Below are 21,170 nucleotides of genomic sequence, written 5' to 3' on the forward strand. Positions count from 1 at the left end.
GCCCGAGCCCACGTGCAGCTGCGGCTCCTTCATTGATGGGCTCCTGGGTCCAGGTGGCCAAGGCGGAGGGTGGGGGCGGGGTAGGCGGGGCCTGGACGCGGAAGGGGCGTGGTCATGGAGGGGAGGGGAGGGGCCCGGAGGGTCAAAGGGCCCCCCGCGTGGGGGCGGAGGCGCCGCCTCTTGCCCTGAACTTGGCTGATCCGGGCGGCTACTGCTCTGCTGGGCTCAGACGCCACCCTCGGGGCGGTGCGTGGCTGGAAGGCCCGCTGCCTGCGGGGGGGGGGGGGGGGGGGGAATTGCAGGGTCCCGGCCAGAGGGAGGGTGCGGGTGGGGTGCGGGATCAGCTCTCTCCCTCTCAAATTCTACTTTGCTTCACATGGCACACTCGTCCTACACAACCCTTTGCTTTTTTGCCTTTAGGAGGTTCTCAACACAAGATTTCCCTTCTGCGGGTTTTTCTGGGGCCCTCCACCCCAAGGTACTCCCACAGGGAGTCTGTGGATGCCCGGCACCACCCTCTTTCAAATGGCAGAGAGGGCAAAGCCTGGCCGGGGGGGGGGGGGGGGGGAGGCCTGGGGGTGCGGGGCCTCTGGGTGCAGGCCTGGGTGCAGGCCTACCCCATACCAGCACCAGCTAGTGGCTGTAGCCTCCAAATGCACTGGGGTGCTGGCAGCCAGGCCGGCAGGGAGTGGTGGGAGGGACAGCGCTGGGCCCCAGCCATGTCTTCAGGGCCTGTTGGCTCCTTGTTGTGTCTGGAATCTCTGACCGAAGCCTGTCTGCGCTTGCTTGCTTTCAGATGACCTCTGAGGACCAGTCCCCTGGGGGCGTCCCCATCATGGATACTTTGGTGAGGAGGGCAGGTGGGAGGGGACCCAGGGGCCAAGCCACCTATCTTGCCTAATGGAGAGAGCCCAGGCTGGGCAGCTGGCAGCAATGACCCATTCCTGGTCATTGTAATTGAAAGCCAAGTCCCCCCCCCCCCAGCCCCACCTGCTTTCTTAGTTAAGCTGGCCTAGTGGGGCAGGTGATGCCTCTTCAACCTCTCAGACTCAGTTAATGAGTGTGTGTGTGTGTGCGTGTGTGTGTCAGTTGTGAGAGTTGAACTCAGGGCCCAGGTGCTATCCCTGAGGTCTTTTTGTTCAAGGCTAGAGCTCTACCACTTTGAGCCATACACTTCCGGCTCCTTTTGCTGGTTCATTGGAGGCGAGAGTCTCACAGGGACTTTTCTGCCCTGGCTGGCATTGAACCACAATCCTCCCATCTCAGCCTCCCAAGTAGCTAGGATAACAGGTGTGAGTGAGCCATCAGAACCTGGCTAGTGGGGCTGGGATGCATGAAGCCCTGGGTTCGATTCCTCAGCACCACATACACAGAAAAGGCCAGAAGTAGCGCTGTGGCTCAAGAGGTAGCGTGCCAGCCTTGAACACACAGAAGCCCCAGGACTGGCCAAAAGAAAAAAAAAAAAGAACCTGGCTAGTCAGTTAATATTTTAACTTCAGACATGCTCCCCCCGACAGGAAGGTCCACATGGTAAATATATGAGGTGTTGTTTTTTTGTAAGCCAATCTGAAAATATTGCTCTTATCCAGAAATCTTTTCCCAGGCCCCTATGTAAATACTATATTACTCCTACTTATGAATGTAGTGATAAAGTTTAATTTTCAGGACTTGGGGATGTAGCTCTTTGGTAGAGCATTTAGCTAACCTGTGTGAGGCCCTGGGTCCCCCCCCTAGGAAACCCACCCCTACAAAAGAAATTGAGAAGGAAAGCTAGAGGGGAACTGTGGCACCTTCCTGTAATTCCAGCTACTCAGGAGGCTGAGATCTGAGGATCGTGGTTCAAAGCCAGCCCAGGCAGGAAAGTCTGTGAGACTCTTATCTCCAATGAACCTGAAAAAAGCTGGAAGTGGCGCTGTGGCTCAAGTGGTAGAGTGCTAGCCTTGAGCGAAAAGAAGTCAGGGACAGTGCCCAGGCCCTGAGTTCAAGCTCCAGGGCTGGCAGAACCAAAACAAAACAAAAAAACATGACTGTGATCCCTTTTAGGGTAACATGGGTGCTTGGGGGGCACTGGGGTCCTGCTCCTCCCAGATAGTTCCAGCCTCCTCCCTTTCCCCCTTCCTCCAGGTCCTGCTCAAGGCCAGCCTCCCCAGGTAAGGGTCCCCACAGGTGAAGGGGTTTCTGAGCCTGGCTATGCCCAAGGTGGGGAGGATCTGCTCCATCAACTCCCCTGGGTGTTCTGAACCACCCTCCCCCCTTCCCCAAACAGAAGCCTAGTCCCCATATCCATACAGGAGCCTTGAAATCCACCTTAGCATTGATTGAAACCTTGTTGTTTCTCCCTTCCCAGTGCATCTGGTTCATTTCATTTGAGGGGAGCACTTTAGGGGGCTGGAGTGTGGCTCGGGGGCCAGACCCTGAGGTCACCCCCAGTTAACAGTGCCCCCCTGTAATGCCAGCCTCTGGAGGCTGGGGCAAGAGAGTCTCCTAGGTGTCTGTCTGTGTCAGTACTGGGGCTTAAACTCAGCGTCTGGGTGCTGTCCCTGAGCTTCTTTTTTTTTTTTGCTGGTGCTCTACCATTTGAGCCACAGCTCCACCTCTGGCTTCTTCTTCTTTTTTTTTTTTTTTTTTTGCCAGTCCTGGACTTTGGACTCAGGGTCTGAGCACTGTCTCTGGCTTCTTTTTGCTCAAGGCTAGCACTCTACTGCTTGAGCCACAGTGCCACTTCTGGCCTTTTCTATATATGTGGTGCTGGGGAATCGAACCCAGGGCCTCATGTAGACGAGGCAAGCACCCTTGCCACTAGGCCATATTCCCAGCCCCCACCTCTGGCTTTTTGAGTGGCGCATTGGAGAGGAGTCTCACAGACTTCCCTGCCTGGGCTGGCTTTGATCCTCAGATCTCAGCCTCCTGAGTAGCTGGGATGCCAGTGCTGCTTCCAGAGCCCTTGCCAGGCTGGGCTGCAGAGGGCCTGCACAAGAGCAGAGGACCTGGGCCTCCTGCTTCCGCTGGGCTCCCAGCCCCCAGGGCAGAGAGGCTCGGGCTGAGGTTTGGGGTTCCAAAGCCTCTTTTTCTTTGCAGGCTCCCGGAGCACCTCATGAAGCAGCTCACTGAGCACCTGATGACGTTCAACCACATGGTGAGGGAACCTCTGACCCTGGGGCTGGCAGGAGCCCCGGGGGGCTAGGTGTCTCCCCCACCCCATTCCCTCTAGAGAGCAGCATTGGCTTCTTCAGAGGAGTCTGGGTGGTGGTATTTTTGTCAGTCGTGGGTCCTGAACTCAGGGCCTGGGTGCTGTCCCTGAGCTCTTCAGCTCAAGGCTAGAGCTCTACTGCTTGAGCCATGGCACCACTTCCAGTTTTCTGGTGGGTCACTGGAGATAAGAGGCTCATGGACTTTCCTGCCCTGGCTGGCTTTGAACCACCATCCTCAGATCTCAGCCTCTTGAATAGCTAGGATGACAGGCGTGAGCCACAGGTGCCCACCAGCATGAATTGTTTTTAAATAGATTTAATGTCAGTGATTGGCCACAATTGTGGCCACCTGGGGCTGGGAATATGGCTTAGCGGTAGAGTGCTCACCTCTCATACATGAAGCCCTGGGTTCGATTCCTCAGCACCACATATATAGAAAAAGGCAGAAGTGGCGCTGTGGCTCAAGTGGTAGAATCCCAGCCTTGAGCAAAAAGAAGCCAGGGACAGTGCTCAGGCCCTGAGTCCAAGCCCCAGGACTGGCAACAAAAAAAAAATAATAATAATGTGGCCACCTGAGAGGACAGGCACAAACAAGACTTAGAGACAAGGAGGTGCCAGCAGCTGGGGTCCCTGGCATGGGATTCCACAGGAAGTGACTTTGCCTGGTGGAAGCATTCCTGAGGAGTAGTTAAAATCCTGCTGGGGATGACAGGTGCAGTCTGTGCAAATGTCCTGGGGTAGAATTGGAGCCAATGCCTGGAGGCCGCTGTATTGGGACATCTAGGAGGAGGAGGAAGAGAGGGCAGAGGGGACCTAAATTAGTGTGAGTGTGGTGGATGTAGTCTATCTGAGAGGACCAGAGAGGGAAAGCATTTCTTTGGGAGTCTGGGGGTCACACAGCATGAGAGCCATGTCTTGGTTTCAGCTCAAGGAAATCCACCAGAATATCCAACAACATCACAGTCAGGTGAGTGGGGAATGGAGTGGGGCAGGGAAGTGGGGGTGCAGGGGGCTCAACCTACCCCTCCTGGGAAAGCAGAAAGCATTGGGGTCAGGGAGGAGCCAGAGCCCATCCTGCAGGATTTGGGGCACCCTGGGGCTGTGTCCATGAGGCAGGTGTGTGCCTCGCAGGGCTGTAGGCAGAGTGAAGGCCTCGCGGGGAGTCCTCCGTTGAGACCCCTGGGTCCCCACATTTGGGATGTCTCACTTATTTTATTTTTTGCTGGTCATGGGGCTTGAACTCAGGGCCTGGGCCTCTACTACTTGAGCCATGGCATCACTTCTGGTTTTCTGGTGGTTCATTAGAGATAAGAGGCTCACGGACTTTACTGCCTGGGCTGGCTTTGAACTGAGAGCCTCAGATCTCAGCCGCCTGGGTAGCCAGGCCTTGTCTCTCTTTGAGCCCCTTGCAGGAGGTGGGCTGGGCCTGTCTTTCCCTGGACCCCCGCCCATGTGGCCAGTTTTGTGCAGGCACGGGCTGTGCTCCCCCACCTCCAAGGGAGGTCACATGGGGCTCCAGCTCCCAGCTGCCAGCCAGGGCATCTGCCCACACCCTTGCCCCCGCCACCTGGCCCATTCTGGGCCCTGGCAGGCCTGGGCATGGGCCAGATGTAGCTGGCCAGAGGCCAGGCTGCTTCTGCATCCTAGCCCAGCCTGGGGTGAGCAGAGCAGGGAGCAGCAGCCGGAACACAGCCGGAACATGGCGACTCCATCCATCACCCGCTTGCCTGCAAATCTGTAGCAGGCCCAGCCTCCCTGTCCCTGGGGATGAGGGGCCTGGCGAACTGGACGTTAGACCAGGCCAGGTGTAGGGATTGGCATGGAGTGGTTACAAGGAGGGGGATGGAGAGGGAGCCCTGTTGGGTGTGGGTGGCAACTTCTGGGGGTCCTGAAGGTTCCCTGAGGAGGTGACTTGGGTGTCAATGCTTGAGAGGTTGTCAGAGACCAGGAGTGGTTATCTGGGATGGGAAGTTATTAAGGCTGAGGTGGTAGCAGATGCAAAGGCCCAGGGGTAGGATCAAGCCTGGGGGGGTTGGTGGAGCAGCCTGGAGATATGTGGCTGGTGGGGGGGAGAAGGAAAGTGGGGACCAGTGGCTCACGCCTGTCATCCTAGCTGTTCAGGAGGCTGAGATCTGAGGACTGTGCTGGAGCTAGCCCAGTAGGATAGTTCACGAGATTGTGAAGGGGGGAGGGGGGGCTGTTGCTCCTGGGTGCTATCCCTAAGCTCTTTCACTCGAGGCTGGCGCTCTATCACTTTGAGCCACAGCTCCACTTTGGGGTTTTGGTAGTTTATTGGAAATAGAGTCTCACAGACTTTCCTGACCAGGCTGGCTTTGAACCATGATCCTCAGACCTCAGCCTCCCGAGTAGCTAGGCAGGCGTGAGCCACCGGCACCTGGCTCCATGAGACTCTTAAAAGCTGCAGTTAAGGGGGCTGGGAACGTGGCTTAGCAGTAGAGTGCTTGCCTAGCATGCATGAAGCCCTGGGTTTGATTCCTCAGCACCACATATATAGAAAAAGCCAGAACTGGCGCTGTGGCTCAAGTGGTAGAGTGCTAGCCTTGAGCAAAAAGAAGCCAGGGATGGTGCTCAGGCCCTGCAGTTAACCAGCAGAGAGCCAGGCATGTGGCTCTGGCTGTAATGGTACAGCACCACCCTTGAGCAAAAAAAAAAAATAATAATAATAAAAATAAAACTTCAGGGACAGGGTTCAGGCCCTGAGTTCAAGGCCCAGGAGTGGTCTTAGTTTGTGTTCCCCTTCCCCTGCCCTAGGCTCACACTAGCTGGTGAACGGTGAACGTCCTATCCTGCCCTCAGGGTTAGTTGGGATGATGGGTGTGAACTTCCCATGCCCAGCTTATTGGTTGAGATGGGGTCTCACAGGCTTCCCAGGCTATTCCATTGTCAGGACTCTCATCCAAGGCTGCCCCCTCCCTGTAGGTAAACAATTTCTTGCAGCAGATGGAGAAGTATAATGACCTCCTGAAGAGCCAGGCCTCAGAGGTAAGTCTCGGGGTCCTGCTGCCGGCAGGGGGTGCTCATAGAAGGCCACCTCCCCATGTACCTCACCTATCCCCCCAGCAGCTCCAGCCAGGCCTGTGCCGGGCTGCGAAGGAGCCAGCCAGCCCCAAGGTCTCCCAGCACCTCACAGACATGGGGGACCCCGAGGCCTCTGCCCAGCTGCACCAACTGCAGGGGGACGAGGAGCTGGAGCCCCTGCCCAGTGGCTGGCAACCCCAATTCTGGAACGATGTTCTCACTCAGGAACTGTGGCACCTATTCATCTGTTCCTGCGGCTGGAAAGGTATCTCGTGGGGGGTGGGGAGAAGAGACATGAGGGGATGGCTTAGGTGGTGTTGGGGTACAGGAGGGGGGACAGCTCATAACCCCTGTTTTCTCCACGTTCTCCTCTTCCATCGCCATAGTGACCGACTGGAAGGCCCGGGTGAGTGGCTGGGGACCTGGGGGGCAGGGCTGTGTCACCCTGTGAGCCTCCCAAGCAGTCTACCCAGGAGGGGAGCCCTGCCAGAGGACTGGGAAACTCAGCATCTGCAGCCTGCTCCCCCCCACCCCACTGACACTGGGGGGTCCCAGGCTGGAGCCCCATGTGGGCTGCCTGGCCATAGACTGGGGGCTTCCAGTCCTCAGGCTTGAAGGGGACCATGGGGTCCTGACTGTGCCTCCCATGGTCCCGGGGGCAGGGGAACACAGTACTGGGACCCTACGACCTGGAATGGGAAGAGGAACCGGAAGAGGAGGAAGAGGAGGAAGAAAAGGAGGAGGAGGAGGAAATAACGATCCTGGGTAAAAGGGTCTGCTTCAAAAGTGAATTCTGTACTTGCCCGTCCATTTCCATGGTGACCAAGTCCATCCTGCCTTCCCCAAAAGAGAGCCCTCAGCCCCCCGAGGCCCAGGTGAGCGCCCACCCGCAGGGCTGTGTGGGAGGATGAAGGGGCCTGGCCGCTGAGCCCCTTCACCCCACAGGAGCTACCTGGTACCATGCGTTCGTTTCTGAAGCTCCCGTAAGTGCCTGCAGCTTGCTGCCATGGAGAGAGGGTGATGGAGTGTCTCTGTCTGTCCTGTTGCCTGCAAGGCCAGGAAGCAGGGCCAGGAAGCAAGGGTGGGTGAATGGAAAGGTTCGCCCTCCTAAGGCGAAGCATCCCCAGCAGGACACGTGCAGGGTTAGATGCTGGGGGGGAGCAAGACTTGGGAGCCCCAACACTGTGGCAAGAATGGAGCCCGTGGGCAGGCGGGTCATCTCCCCTTTCCCCTCCCGAGAACCTGGGACCGCGAAGACTTTGAGGACGCGTGGGACAGGACGGCTGTGGAGCCGTGGCTGTCCAAGCGGTTCGCCGTCCCGCACCAGGTGGAGAAGTTGCGGGTGCTGAGACACGGGGAGTCCGTGCTGTCTGCGGCGGTGAGCAGCTTCTCACGCCACGCCTTCACCTGCAGCAAGGGCGGCATCAAGGTGTGGAGCCTGGTGGGCCAGGTGGCCGAGGACAGGTTCCCCGAGAGCCACCTGCGCCCGGGCACACAGGTGAGAGGCGGGGCAGGCTGTGGGCGGGGCCGGAGACGGGGGCGTGGCCAGCGGTGAACAGAGGCAGTCCCGGGGACCGGTCCTGATCTGGGGACGGGGCCAGACCTGGGGTAGACAGTTCCATTGGGCAGGGCTGGCTCTGGGGGCGTGGCATCCTCTGACCCCGCCCTCCCACCCAGGCGCCCGGGACTGCGGGCTCCGCCTCCCTGCGCACCTGCCTGCTGTCTGCAGACAACTCCACGCTGCTGGCCGGCGGCCACAACCTGGCCGGAGTGAAGCTGTGGGACCTGTCGGCGCCCTCGCTGTACGAGAAGAGCCAGCTGCCCTGCCCGGGCCTCTCCTGCCAGGCCCTGGCCGCCAGGGTGGAGGACAACTTGGTCTTGGCCGGCTTTAGAGAAGGGACTGTCCGGTTGTGGGACCTGCGGGATCACAGTGTGGTCAGGTGTGGGACAGGGACCTCCCTGCCCCGTCCTCCCTGCCCCATCCTCCCTGCCCCATCCTCCCTGCCCCATTCTCCCTGCTCCGTCCTCCCATCTCCCTCCTTCGTGCTCCCTGCTTTCTCTTACCAAGTAACTTTTTTTTTCCAGGCTGGTCATGGGGTTTGAACTAGGGGGTTGGGGGGGCGGGGGGGGGGGCGTGCTGGGCCCTGTCTCTGAGCTTTAATGCTCAAGGCTGGCGCTCTACATCTTGAGCCACAGCTCCATTTCTGACCTTTTGATGGTTACTTGGAGATAAAGTCTCATGAATTTTTCCTGCCCAGGGCTGGCTTTGAACCTCAGTTGTCACATCTCGGCCTCCTGAGTAGCTGGGATTACATGCATGAGCCATTTTTTTTTTTTTTTTGGCGGTACTAGGATTTGAAGTCCCAGAAGGCACACTGTTTATTTTGTGGACTGTGCTTGCATAGATGTTTCTGGAAAGCGGCGGCCTGAAGGGCTGTGAGGGGATTTCTGGGGCCCTCTTGGCAGCATGGGTAGCCTGAGGCTCTGTACTGCAGGGAGGCTACTGGTGCTGGATGGAGTCCAGGACTGCAGGCACAGCTCCGCCTCACGAGCCCCCTTTCTGGAGTGACAGACCCTCTGTTGGGGCAGGGAGCTAGCTAGCAGTCAGTGGTGACTGGGGCACATTCTTGGGGTCTTGTCCTCCCCCTCCCCTCGTGTCTTCTCTCCAGGGACATCTCCTGCCACCCCAATGGAGCCCGCAGCCTGGTGGTGATGAACCACAAGGTGTGGGCCGGGGGCATGGACGCCTGCCTGCGTTGCTGGGACCTGCGGGTGCCGGGGGAGCTCAGGAAATTCACATTTGACTCTCAGGTGCGTGGTGGGGCTGGGATCTGCATGGCCAGGCACCCCAGGGTGGCTGAACCGAGCCTGGTGCTAGTGGCTCACACCTGTAATCCAACTACTCCAGAGGCTGAGAGCTAAGGATCGCAGTTTGAAGCCAGCCCTGGCAAGAATGTCCATGAGCCTCTTCCTCTCCAAGGAACCAGCAAAAAGTGGGATAGGGGGCTATGGCTCAGTGGTAGAGGGCCAGCCTTGAGGGACAAAGCTCAGGGACAGATCCCAGGTCCTGAGTTCAAGCCCCAGTCCTGGCACAGAAGTTTCTGGTGCCCCTGTGGCTTCTGCTGTAAATCTCCTGTGTGTTCTACAGATTGTGGCAGCCGGAAGTGCCTGGGCATCTGGCCGGCCTCGGAGCGGAGCCCATGCCCCGGTCCCCCTCCTCCCCTCTCGGGTCTGATCACGGTCCTTTGCTCCCCCTTCCAGATCATGAGCTTGAGCCAGAGTCCCCAGGGAGACTGGGTGCTCCTGGGCCTGGCCAATGGCCAGCACTGGCTGCAGCCCTCCACAGAGGCCCCAGCACACGTGGTGGGCAGTAAAGGGGGCACCATTCTCGGGGTGCAGTTCTCCCCGTATGGTGAGTGATGGGCAGACTGGGTGTCAACCACTCCCCCAGGGGGGCTGGGGATATAGCCTAGTGGCAAGAGTGCCTGCCTCGGATACACGAGGCCCTAGGTTCGATTCCCCAGCACCACATATACAGAAAACGGCCAGAAGCGGCACTGTGGCTCAAGTGGCAGAGTGCTAGCCTTGAGCAGGAAGAAGCCAGGGACAGTGCTCAGGCCCTGAGTCCAAGCCCCAGGACTGGCCAAAAAAAAAGAAACCACTCCCCCAGGGATTCTCTGCTAAAGCAGCACCAGGCCCTGCCCAACCCCTCTGGGTGACCCAGGACCTTTGCTGGTGTGGGAAGGGGGGGGGCTGCTGCTGTGACCCACACACCCCCCCCCATTCCAGGTCAGTGGTGGGCCAGCGTCAGCATAGATGATATGGTAACCATCCACGCCATGCCCACGGGAGCCAAGGTCTTCCAGGTACCACGGTGGCTCCAGGAGGGGACGCAAATAGCAGTGGGGGATGTGGGTTCCCCCGAGTGACCCCAGCGCTCCCTGCCTCCCACACCCTCCTAGGTCCCCGAGGCTTCCTGCATCAACTGCTGTGCCGTGTCCTCCAGCAACCGTCTGGTGGTCACCGGCTCCCAGGACCACGCCACGGTCTACCAGATCACTTACTGAGTGGCAACGGACATGGGCACCCACCCACTCCTTGTTCTCCCCAGGTTGTGGGGGAGGGGACTTGGGGGAGAGGGGCTCCACTGGTCCTGGTCTCTGTCAAGGTAATAAAGCATGTGGAAAAGGCTGTGAGAGTGTCCAATCCCCTGCGGGGGAGGCTGGATGCCACCCATGACTCTGAGAGTGGCCATCAAAAGTATGTACCCTGGGGCTGGGGATATAGCCTAGTGGCAAGAGTGCCTGCCTCGGATAGACGAGGCCCTAGGTTCGATTCCCCAGCACCACATATACAGAAAACGGCCAGAAGCGGCGCTGTGGCTCAAGTGGCAGAGTGCTAGCCTTGAGCGGGAAGAAGCCAGGGACAGTGCTCAGGCCCTGAGTCCAAGGCCCAGGACTGGCCAAAAAAAAAAAAAAAACTTAAAAAAAAAAAAAAAAAAGTATGTACCCTGCCCTGCTAGGTCCCCACAGTTGGGTCCCATGCTTTCCAGCCCAATTTGGGTGGGGGTCCTGGGGCTGGAATGGGTGAAGTCAGATCCTTGGGCTTTGCCCTCAAGGGGCCCCCCAGCGAACCACCCAGCCCTATATCCTTTGGGAGGTCCTAGCAGGATGCCAGGGCTCCTGCCCTGCCCAGCCTGGGAAGGCCTGGAAGGTGGACACCACCGACCCTGGGCCACGCCCTTGATCCTGCCAGCTCAGCCGGCAGCCCCCAGGCTGGGGACAATGACATCTGACTGTGGGCCAGGCTCTAAGAGTCATCAGTGGCACAGTGAGTGGGGACCCTGTTCCTAATTCCTAACACTCCCCCTCCCCACCCCCTCAGCCAGGCGTGGCTCCATTCTGTTTGGATCATGATGCTGGGCTCGGCCTCAGTGCTGAGGTCTGGGGAGAAGGATTACATCACTGGAGGCATGTCTTTGAAGAGGATCATGGGACCTCAGCCCCTTGGCTCTTTTTTGCCCTCTGGCTGGGGGGGGGGAGGGCGTCTGGCTGTGTCACCCCCAGACCTCAAGTAACAGGAGCAGCCAGTCAGACTAGAACCTGCAAATTTCCAACTCAAGCCTTTCCTCTCCCTAAGGGTATCACTGGCCCGGGGGTGCAAGGAGGGGGGAACCAGAGGCATCTGGGGGCCTTTGCCAAGATGGACAGACACCTCCTTGTCCCATGTAGAAGTTTCTTGTTTGGCCAGTTGTGGGGCTTGAACTCAGGGCCTGGGTGCTGTCCCTGAGCTCTTTTGTTCAAGGCTAGCACGCTACCACTTTGAGCCACAGTGCTACTTCCAGTTTTCTGGTGGTTTCATCGGATGAGAGTCTCACAGGGACTTTTCTGCCTCCGCTGGCTTTGAACCAAGATCCGAGGATCTCAGCCTCCTGAGTGGTTAGGATGGCAGGCGTGAGCCGCGGGCACTGGGCCACACAGACGTTCTGGCAGGACCAGGATGTGGCCAAGAAGGGTGCACGCAGCCCATTCACCACCCGAGACAGACAGGCAGGTGTGAGGAGAACGTTTATTCCCAGAGCCCCGCCCCACCCCACCTCGGCAGGGACAGCCGGTCACCAGCCGGCACAGGGTTGACACCGAGCTCCCCATCCTGGGCACCCTGGGAGTCAGGCGGGGCGCAGGGGGAGGCGGTCTCAGTACACCACCTCGTACACGGTGGCTTTCTTGTCCCCGGAGCCCGTCACGATGTATTTGTTGTTCTTGGAGATGTCGCAGCTCAACACAGAGGACGACTCCTTGGACTGCAACAGGGAGGGGGAGAGGAAGCAGGAAGAGGGGTGGTGAGGAGCTGACCACCGGGGTGCTGTGACTTCCAATTTACAACTGCTCCACTTACAATGGCACAATGGTGTGACTAAACAGTGTGAAGCCGGGGAGCCCTCCCGCCTGTCATCCCAGCTACTCAGGAGGCTGAGATCTGAGGATGGTGGTTCAAAGCCAGCCCAGGCAGGAAAGTTTGTCAGACTGTTATCTCCAATAAATTACAAAAGGAGCCAGAAGTGGCACTGTGACTCAAATGGTAAAGTGCTAGCATTGAGCAGAAGCAGCTTGGGCAGTTCCCAGGTCATGAGTTTGAGCCCTAGGACAGGACAAAAAAAAAAAGTGCAAATTCTTTCCGTGTTCACTGGAACACTAGAGGAGGCGAAGAGCACTTTAGGGTAAAACAGGTTGCATGAAATTTTCTTCAGGTAGTATGTGATGTACGTAAAGCAGGACAAGTACATTTAGTACACATCAAACAGTGGTGCCTGTGTGTGTGTGTATGTGTGTGTGCGTGCATGCATGCGCTGGCACTATGGCTTCACCCTCTTGGTTTTTCGGCTCAAGGCTAGTGTTCTACCACTAGAGCTATGCCTCCATTTCTGGCTTTTTGGTTGTCCATTGAAAATAAGAGTCTCACGGACTTTCCTGCTCCCGCTGGCCTTGAACTGTGATCCTCAGATCTCAGCCTCCTGAGTAGCTAGGATGACAGGCCTGGTCCATTTGTGCTCAAGTGATTCAACATGTTTTACCTGAACCCACCCTCCAAGATGTCTCGAGAGGAATGAAAATCAGCCCCAGAAAACCTGGCCTCAGACATCCAGAGTAATAGCATGCACAGTAGCTAACGCAACATGGACACATAAGTGGACACCCAGCACGGCCCATCCTCACACTGGAATACTACTCAGCCATGAAAAGGCAAAGCTTTGGCCCACGCTCCAGCATGGAGGCCACAGTGCTCAGGAAGCGAAGCAGATACATGAGAGAAAACCTCTGGAATAGGTGGATGCAGAGGCAGGAAGTGGGCCCTGGGGCCTGGGGCCTCAGACCTTTGGAGGGGTTCATCAAACATGGAATGGGTGCTCTCTCTGTCCCAATCCCCTTCAGATGCCCTGAAGCCCAGTACCTGAAAGATGCTGGCTCCGTAGGGTGTCCTCCAGGCGTTCAGCAGGTTGTCCTTGCCAGTACTTACAAACCAGCGCCCTGCAGGGGGAGGGGAGGGAGGCCTGAGGTGCAGGTGGCTGGGGCCTGGCTGGGGGGGGGGGGTGGTGGTGGCAGGGCAGCTCCTTCCGTCCCCCATATCCACATGGCACAGTGAGCATTCTATGGGACCCCTGGCTCTTGAGAAAAGGGGGTCCTCAGGAGGCCTGGCTGGGCCAGTGCAGGCTGCCAACTAACCTTGACTCTTACAATAATAAGGTTTTATTGGAACTCAGGGCCTAGGTGCTGTCCTTGAGTTTGGTTGTTTTTTGGGGTTTTTTTTGCTTAACGCTAGCACTCTACTACTTGAGCCACAGCTCCACTTCTGGCTCCCCCGTCCCTCCAGTTAACTGGAGATAAGAGTCTCATGGAGGGGCTGGGAATATGGCCTAGTGGCAAGAGTGCTTGCCTCCTGCACATGAAGCTCTCGGTTCGATTCCCCAGCACCACATATATGGAAAAGGCTGTGGCTCAGGTGGCAGAGTGCTAGCCTTGAGTGGGAAGAAGCCAGGGAAGTGCTCAGGCCCTGAGTCCAAGGCCCAGGACTGGCCAAAAAAAAAAAAAAAGTCTCACGGACTTTTGTGCCCGGGCTGGCTTAAAGCCATGATCCTTAGCTCTCAGCCTCCCTCCTGAGTGGCTGGCTGCAATTACAGGCGTGAGCTACTGGCACCCATCTTCATAAAGAACTTTTTTTCTTTCCAGTCCTGGGGTTTGAACTCAGGGTAATATGTGAAATATTACAAACATTAACTGGTCTTTTTGTTGTTGTTGTGGGGTTTAAACTTGGAGCCTCAGGCGCTGTCCCTGAGCTTTTCTGCTCAAAGCCAGAGCTCTACCATGCTGAGCCACAGCGCCACTTCTGGTGGTTCATTGGAGATAATCGAACTTTCCTGCCTGGCCTGGCTTCAAACCATGGTCCTCAAATCTCAGCTTCCTGAGTAGTTGGGATTACAGGTGTGAGCACCAGCAGATCATATGCTTTTGATATGCTTGCAAACCACTTGCTAATCATCACACTTCACTTTCTTTTGAGGGGGTGGGGGTGGGGAAGAGGACAGCCCCCAACTTGGAGTGGCCAAGGAGTTGTAGAGAGCCCCAGGCTGGCACAGGCACCGTACCGCAGGAGGCGAACTTGAGCGAGAGCACGCAGCTGTCGTGCAGGTGTAGCTGGTACTTCTCGGGCTTGCGCACGTGTAGCACCTCCACGTTGCTGCTCTCCATGCCCACGGCCAGCCAGTCCTGGTTGGGACAGTGGCCAAGGGAGAAGATCTAAAGAGAGAAGAGTGGCAATTCCAGACCCTTTGGTGGGGGCTGGGGGGATCCCCAGAAACAACAGTGGCATTCCCCCATTCTTCCAGACCAGCCCCCTTGGAGTCAGGAGGCAGGCAGCTGGCCTGGGGCCTGGTGCTCAGCGGGCTCAGTGCGTGTTGAGTCATTAATATTAATCAGAATTACACAGAACCCTGGGGCCGCACATCCATTTTCTGCTGTGAGCACACAGGGCTGTGGAAAGGGGAGGGAAGGAAGGAGGGAGGAAGGGGGGAGAAGAGGAAGCTGAGCCGGGCAGTGGCCATCCCCCCCCCCCCAGCAGATGGTGGAGGCTGAGGAAGCCTGGGCTCAAGGTCAGTGTGCACGCTCAAGGTCACAGGAGACCATGAAAGAGCAGGTCTGGAAGCCAGAACTTCGGAAACGCAGCTTGGAACTTTGCCAGTACTCTGGGTTTGTTTGGATTGGAAAAGCACAAAGTGTTCTCTGCTGAGCCTCCACATGAGGCACCCCGAGGAAGGGCGGCCGGCGCCCACCTCCCCAAGGCTCGTTGACAGACAAGACTCCAGGGGAGCTAAGAATGGATGGCAGAGCCAGGCACAGGGGCGCATACCGGGAATCTTAGCTACTCAGGAAGCTGAGATTTTTGGATCACAGCAGGGAAGTCCATGAGACTCCACCAAAGCCACTTGAGCTGGGGCTCAAGTGGTAGAATGCTAGCCTTGAGCAAGAGAAGCTCAGGGACAGAGAACCCAGGCTCTGAGTTCAAGCCCCAGGACTGGCACACACACTAAAAATAAATAAATGAATAAAATAACTTATGGCAGAGAAGTGTGAAGGGCTTTGTATGCATGTTCCTGCTGGGTAACAGTGCTCACGCCTATAATCCCAGCTACTCAGGAGGCTGCGATCTGGAGGACTGAGGTTTGAAGCCAGCTTGAACAGAAAAGCCCATGATATTCCCTCTCCAAGGAATCAACAAGAAGCCAGGAAGGAGGCATGGCTTAAGTGGCATAGCACCAATCCAGCCAAACATTAGGTGCGCATGGTGAAGCTCTGAACCATCAAACCCCAAAGTGTGCACCAGTAAGAAATGCTCCACATACAGTGGGAACTCCTCGTGGGACTCCCAGCCCTTTTAACTCTTGAGGGACCAGGGATGGGCAGCTAAGTCCCCCTGCACCCTTATTTCCCTAGCCAAGAAATCTTGAAGCCAAAAATAAGAGCAGAGAGGAGACATGGAGCTTGCGAGCATAGCTGGCCCTTGGGTTTTTACAGGGAAGGGCAAACTGCAGGTGGGCTTTAAGGATGAGTAGGAGTTTGCCAACTGGAAAAAGAAAAGACACAAAATAAAAGCATTTTGTCTATAGAACAGTATGGGCAGAAACTTCAAGGTACCCCACGGCAACTGTATGTCTGAGAGAGAGACAGAGAAAGAGAGAACCTGCAGAAACCCTGAACAGCAGCAGGTACACAACTGACAAACGCAATGCATAACACCTGAAGCTCTACCCTTGGCCTTCTCTGGCACTGGGACCCCTGCATCTGGGGGTAGGTACCCACCCCCCTCCGGGAGGCCTGCAGTCGCACCTGGGAACTGAAGTTGTGCTGTTGGAGCTGGCGGCCCTCGCGCAGGTCCCAGCAGCGCACGGTGCTGTCCAGGCCTCCTGTCCACAGCCGGGTGCCATAGTCAGAAATGTCGATGCAGCTGGCCCCATCGGTGTGGCCCTGGAACTGCCTGGGGAGTAAAGGCGTGGTGTCTGCCACAGAGTCCGAGTCCATCCTCAGGTGCCCAGGGCCCTGAGGACCGGAAGGGGCTGCCCAGGGCCCTGAGGACCGGAAAGGGCTGCCCAGAGCCCTGGCCCACCCACCTGACCATGGTCTGGTTCTGCAGGTCCCACACTACAATGTTGCCGTCGCTGCAGCAGGAAAAGCAGACCTTGGCGTCGGGGCTGACGGCCAGGGCATAGCAGGCCGGGGCCGAGGAGGTCAGCTCGGCCTTGATGCGGGGTGTGGGTGCTGCCAGGTCCCAGATGGACAGGGTGCTGGCCTCCCCGCCCACGATTAGGCTGCGGCCGTCGGGCAGCAGTTTGCAGGAGCGAATGTAGTTGTCCCGGTTCTGGAGCCGGTGGAGGACAGAAGCAAGGGCAGGTCTGGGCCTGGACCGCAACCCGAGGAGGCTGCCTACCGTGGTGGCTCAGCAAGCCCTGCACTGTGTCCGTGCAAACCCCGCCCATCGGTTACAAGTCCAGTCCCATGCGCCTGGAAGACTCATCCTGGGGGCCCTGAAACTGCTGCCCCATAGCTATGCAACCCCTGCCCTTCCACCTGCACACCCTCATGTCATTGGCCAATAAATCTGGCCCTAGGCCTTTAACCCTGCCCACTTGCCTGTAAGTCCCGCCCGCCCGTGGCTATGGAACCCCACCCACCAACCTTTGAGCCCCACCCATTGGCCTAGAGGTCCATCCATCCACCTGCAAACCCTGCCCTCTAAGCCTTCAAGGGCTGTCTATTCTACAAGCCCCACCCACCAGCCTGAAAGCCCAGCGCCCACAGCCGGAAGCATCCCCCCTCGGCCCTCGGCCTACACCTCACCCCATCAGCCTGTAAACGCTTGCCCATTTCCCTGCAAACCTCGTTTTCTGCCCCTCTGCGGTAACCCCACCATTTTGGGCTGAAAGGCCATTCATTAAGCCCCACCCCTTAGGCCGACAGACCCCACTGATTGGCTTACATGCAAGCCCCTCCTCCTACATTCCCACTACAAGCCCCACCCATCTGCCTAAGGCCCGCCCCTGCTGCCTTGTAACTCTCTCCTGGTTGGCTCTGCGCCCTGAGTGCGCCCCGCCCACTCCGCGGCCAGCCCCGCCCTCACCAGGCAGTCCAGCTGGGCCACGGGGGTCTTGGTGCCGGGCTGGCCCACGTCCCACACCTTCACGCAGCCCTTGCCGCCCGTGTACACATGCTGCGTGGAGCCACTGATGGTGACAGCACAGACCACCTCGCCATGCGCCAGCGTGTGCAGCTGGCGCGCGTGCCGTGGGATGCCCGTGCCCACCAGCGCGTCCGAGGGGAAGGGCACCGGCTGCATCTGGCCATCGGCGGACACGTGGAAGGAATAGGCCCTGCAAGGTGTGGGGTCTGACCCAGGGGACCCAGCCGCTGCCACTCTCCTTCCCTCCTTCCCTCCCTCCCTCCCCTGGGAGCCTCTGAATACCAGGGAGAGGTGGCCAAGGGGCTGGGCAGGCAGCTGGGGGCCAGAGGCCAGGGCACTGGGCCAGTGGTGGGCATGACACCTAAGCGTGCATGCTGGACACTAAGGAGCCCAGCTGTGGATCGCTGGGGGCCAGCAGCCCGGCAGCCAGTTATATAACCCAACTTTGTTTTTTTTGGTGCCAGGACTAAGACTTGAACTGGGCACTGTCCCTTAGCTTTTTCACTCAAAACTGGCACTCTACCACTTTAAGCCACAGTTCCACTTCTGCCTTTTGATGCTTCATTGGAGATAAGAGTGTCACAGACTTTTCTGTCTGGGCTGGCTTTGAAATTCATCTTCGGGTCTCAGCCTCCTGAACCAGCTAGGATTTTGTGAGCCATTAGTGTCCAGTACATAACTGGACTGTGAATGGCTAAAACGTTAGCTGAGGGCTGGGGATATAGCCTAGTGGCAAGAGTGCCTGCCTCAGATACACGAGGCCCTAGGTTCGATTCCCCAGCACCACATATACACAAAACGGCCAGAAGCGGCGCTGTGGCTCAAGTGGCGGAGTGCTAGCCTTGAGCGGGAAGAAGCCAGGGACAGTGCTCAGGCCCTGAGTCCAAGGCCCAGGACAGGAAAAAAAAAAAAAAAAAAAAACGTTAGCTGAGCTACTGTGGCCGCATTGTGAGTGCTCAGAAACCATACATGCTTGCAGGCAACCTGAGTGGACCATGCTAAGTCTAGAATATTCTCAGACACCAGGCACTGGTGGCTCACGCCTGAAATCCTAGCTACTCAAGAATCTGAGATCTAGAAATGTATCCAATGCCTAACGTATGAAACTGTAACCTCTCTGTACATCAGTTTGATAATAAAAATTTGAAAAAATAAATAAATAAAAAATTAAAAAATAATAATTTCAGGTAAAAAAAAAAAAAAAAAAAAGAATCTGAGATCTGAGGATCGTGGTTTGAAGCCAGCCAGGGGCACCAAAGTCCATGAAACTCCTATCTCCACGAGACACCTGAAAACCAGAAGTGGCGCCATGACTTAAGTGGTAGAGCACTAGCCTTGAGAGAAAGAGCTCAGAGACAGCACCCAGGCCCTGAGTTCAAGTCCCACGACCAACAAAAAAAATTATATCTAATATATAATACATAACATATTCTCAGACTACAGCAAGTTCTAGTGATACTTGCCACTAGGTTGTTTCCTGGGGTCATCCCTGGTCTCTAACCACCCTATGCCAGGAGCCCCCAGTCCTGACATGTACACGAGTCCCCAGATATGGCCAACTGTCTCCTAGGGGTAGCATCTACCCATCCTCCCCCTAAAACTACTAGCATGGAGTTTGCTGTTTTTCCTCCAGAAACTCAGCAGGGAACCCCATTTACCACATAGAAGGGACTTTCTGGAAGTGTAAGTGCTGGGAAACCCCATGTCCACCCCACACCATCTCCCCCTCGGGAGGGCAGGAGACAGCTGGGTCCCCACGTGGGGAGACCCGCCCAGTACTCACGGCTTTCCACCGGGGATGCTGGGCAGGGAGGAGGAGATGGATGACCCCCGGAGATGGGGGTGTGACTCAAACACCATCTGCCAAAAATGACAAAAAGTTCTCTCCTGGGGGTTGTGACCCCAGCCTTCCATGTCCTGTCCCTTCCCAGGCTCACTGGTCCCAATCCCCCACTTTCCATTTATCAGAAGACCCTGACAGAGACAGGTTAAAAAAAAAAAAAAGGCTGAGATTTTCATTCCAAAGTGTCTATCCAGGGAGTCTAGAACCCCAGACTTGCTGCAGACCAGGGGTTTTCAAAGCCCCCAGTCCTGATTTTTGGAAATAACCACCCAGGGGCAAGGCACCTTGCTTTTTTTTGTCAGTGGTGGAGCTTGAACCCTGGGCTTGGGCACTGTCCTCCTTATGCTCAAGGCTAGCGTTCTACCACTTGAGCCACAGCACTTCTGGTTTTCTGGTGGTTCATTGGAGATAAGAGTCTAATGGACTTTTCTGCCCCAGCTGGCTTTGAACCATGATCCTTAGATCTCAGCCTCCTGAGGAGCTGGGATGGCAGGCGTGAGCCGCTGGTGCCGGCCTGGCCTGACACTTGAGATCCTCCTGCCTCAGCCTCCCCGGCGCTGGGATTGCAGGTATGCACCCCCACATCTGGCCTCACTCATGCTGCTCTTCCTCATGATGTCTACTCCCAGTTGCTCTGATACGATTTTTATTAAGCTTGCGGGTGCTGAGACCCTCAGATTGTCTTCCCACCTGCATGGCAATCCCAGGGCCTCCTAACCCCATTCCCACCCCGCCTGGTTTATCTCCCCCAAACACTGCCCCCCCATGCCTTGCACACTTACCATGGGGGAGCGTCCATAGACCACGGAGCTGCTGACTTGGGGGGACAGGTGGAGGCTGACGTAGGAGCTAGGCATGGAGAGGTCCCCATTGAGGGTGCTGTGGGAGGCCAGGCTGAAGGACGTGGTGAAGGGGCTGGACAGAGTCAGGGGGCTCCTCAGGGCTGAGCAACAGGGAGCAGGACAGGGCCTCAGAATTTCTGTATCCAGATCCCACTGCCCACATTTATAGGTCGGGGTTCCAAGACAACCATACCAGGGACACCTTCAGACCTACACAAATTCCATTCCTTGGTCTCACATGCCTTTCCTTGCCTTGGAATGGCAAACTCCTACACATCCTTCAAAGTCCACAGCCAAATATTGACTCCCTCCTCCTCTAGCCCTGGTCTTATGGGGGGGGGGGGGATATTGGGATCTAGTCATTTCCTCCACTACCTGGTGGCTCTTGGGAGACAGGTCATAAAGCCAACTTCTTTCAGGGGTCACAGAGCTCTCTGATTCAAGTTTGCAAGGAGGAAAGTGAAGCTCAGAGAGGTTGAGTCACTAGCCCAAGGTGACCCAAGTCTGACTCTTTTCTGAGTACCAGGCAGAGGGGGTCACTTTGACTATCTGGGCCTCAGTTTCTCCACCATTTTCTGGAAGCCCCAGGGAAGAGGGTCCCTCGATGGAGAAGGGCTCACCGATGCTGTCTGTGGAAGGTGCGGGCTTGGCAGCTAGCTGGCAGAGGTGGCTGGTGGAGCTGGGCCCGGGTGTGGGGGCGTCCTGGGGTGGGGAGGAGTCAGAGGACTTGCAAGCAGAAGTACCAGTGGGAAGGTCGTTCTGCGAAGGAGATAGGCAGAGACTGAAAGCCAGGCCCAAGGTGTGGGGTGCCCAGCACCATGGCTCAGAATGGTGGAGCACTAGCCTTGAGCCCAAGAGTTCAGGGACAGCGCCCAGGGCCTGAGTTCAAGCCCCAGAAGGACAGGCAAAAAAATAAAATAAAATAATAAACAAAGCCCCTAAAGTAAAATGTAAAAAAAAAAAAAAACCAACAACAACAAAAACCCCACTAGAGTCTGAGCTCTAACCTCTGGCGGTTGCCATGGC

The 21,170-nt window shown here is 56.9% G+C and overlaps 2 protein-coding genes across 7 annotated transcripts in view; one reads left to right on the plus strand and one right to left on the minus strand.

Moving 5' to 3' along the window:
* Tle6 (TLE family member 6, subcortical maternal complex member) lies at positions 1-10,413 on the plus strand. Of its 3 annotated transcripts, none has more exons than XM_048342015.1 (17): positions 1-53; positions 421-478; positions 797-847; positions 2,125-2,150; positions 3,079-3,136; positions 4,117-4,158; positions 6,132-6,194; positions 6,273-6,495; positions 6,617-6,636; positions 6,893-7,105; positions 7,176-7,213; positions 7,470-7,728; positions 7,908-8,170; positions 8,900-9,041; positions 9,492-9,642; positions 10,020-10,096; positions 10,193-10,413. In XM_048342015.1, exons 3-17 carry the CDS (start codon positions 797-799, stop codon positions 10,295-10,297), a joined length of 1,731 nt encoding a protein of 576 aa, XP_048197972.1. In that variant the 5' UTR covers positions 1-53; positions 421-478; the 3' UTR covers positions 10,298-10,413. The 3 variants fall into 3 exon arrangements, with proteins under 3 accessions (XP_048197972.1, XP_048197974.1, XP_048197973.1); XM_048342017.1 differs by having other exon boundaries at positions 6,276-6,495; XM_048342016.1 differs by lacking the exons at positions 1-53; positions 421-478 and adding an exon at positions 207-246.
* Tle2 (TLE family member 2, transcriptional corepressor) overlaps positions 9,669-21,170 on the minus strand; it is a 20,963-nt gene continuing 9,461 nt past the window's right edge. For 3 of the 4 annotated variants that reach the window (XM_048342006.1, XM_048342008.1, XM_048342005.1), the window contains 9 exons: positions 20,765-20,903; positions 20,085-20,245; positions 19,243-19,319; positions 17,400-17,649; positions 16,393-16,640; positions 16,112-16,259; positions 14,374-14,524; positions 13,182-13,258; positions 11,782-12,033 (listed from right to left, as the gene is read on the minus strand). In XM_048342006.1, the coding sequence (XP_048197963.1) occupies positions 11,926-12,033; positions 13,182-13,258; positions 14,374-14,524; positions 16,112-16,259; positions 16,393-16,640; positions 17,400-17,649; positions 19,243-19,319; positions 20,085-20,245; positions 20,765-20,903 (1,359 nt within the window). In that variant the 3' untranslated portion in view covers positions 11,782-11,925. Of the gene's footprint in view, positions 9,687-11,781; positions 12,034-13,181; positions 13,259-14,373; positions 14,525-16,111; positions 16,260-16,392; positions 16,641-17,399; positions 17,650-19,242; positions 19,320-20,084; positions 20,246-20,764; positions 20,904-21,170 lie in introns of those variants that run through there. The other variant, XR_007210394.1, reaches the window with a different exon arrangement.

The sequence above is a fragment of the Perognathus longimembris genome, chromosome 3 (assembly GCF_023159225.1).
Source record: "Perognathus longimembris pacificus isolate PPM17 chromosome 3, ASM2315922v1, whole genome shotgun sequence".
Taxonomy (NCBI): domain Eukaryota; kingdom Metazoa; phylum Chordata; class Mammalia; order Rodentia; family Heteromyidae; genus Perognathus; species Perognathus longimembris.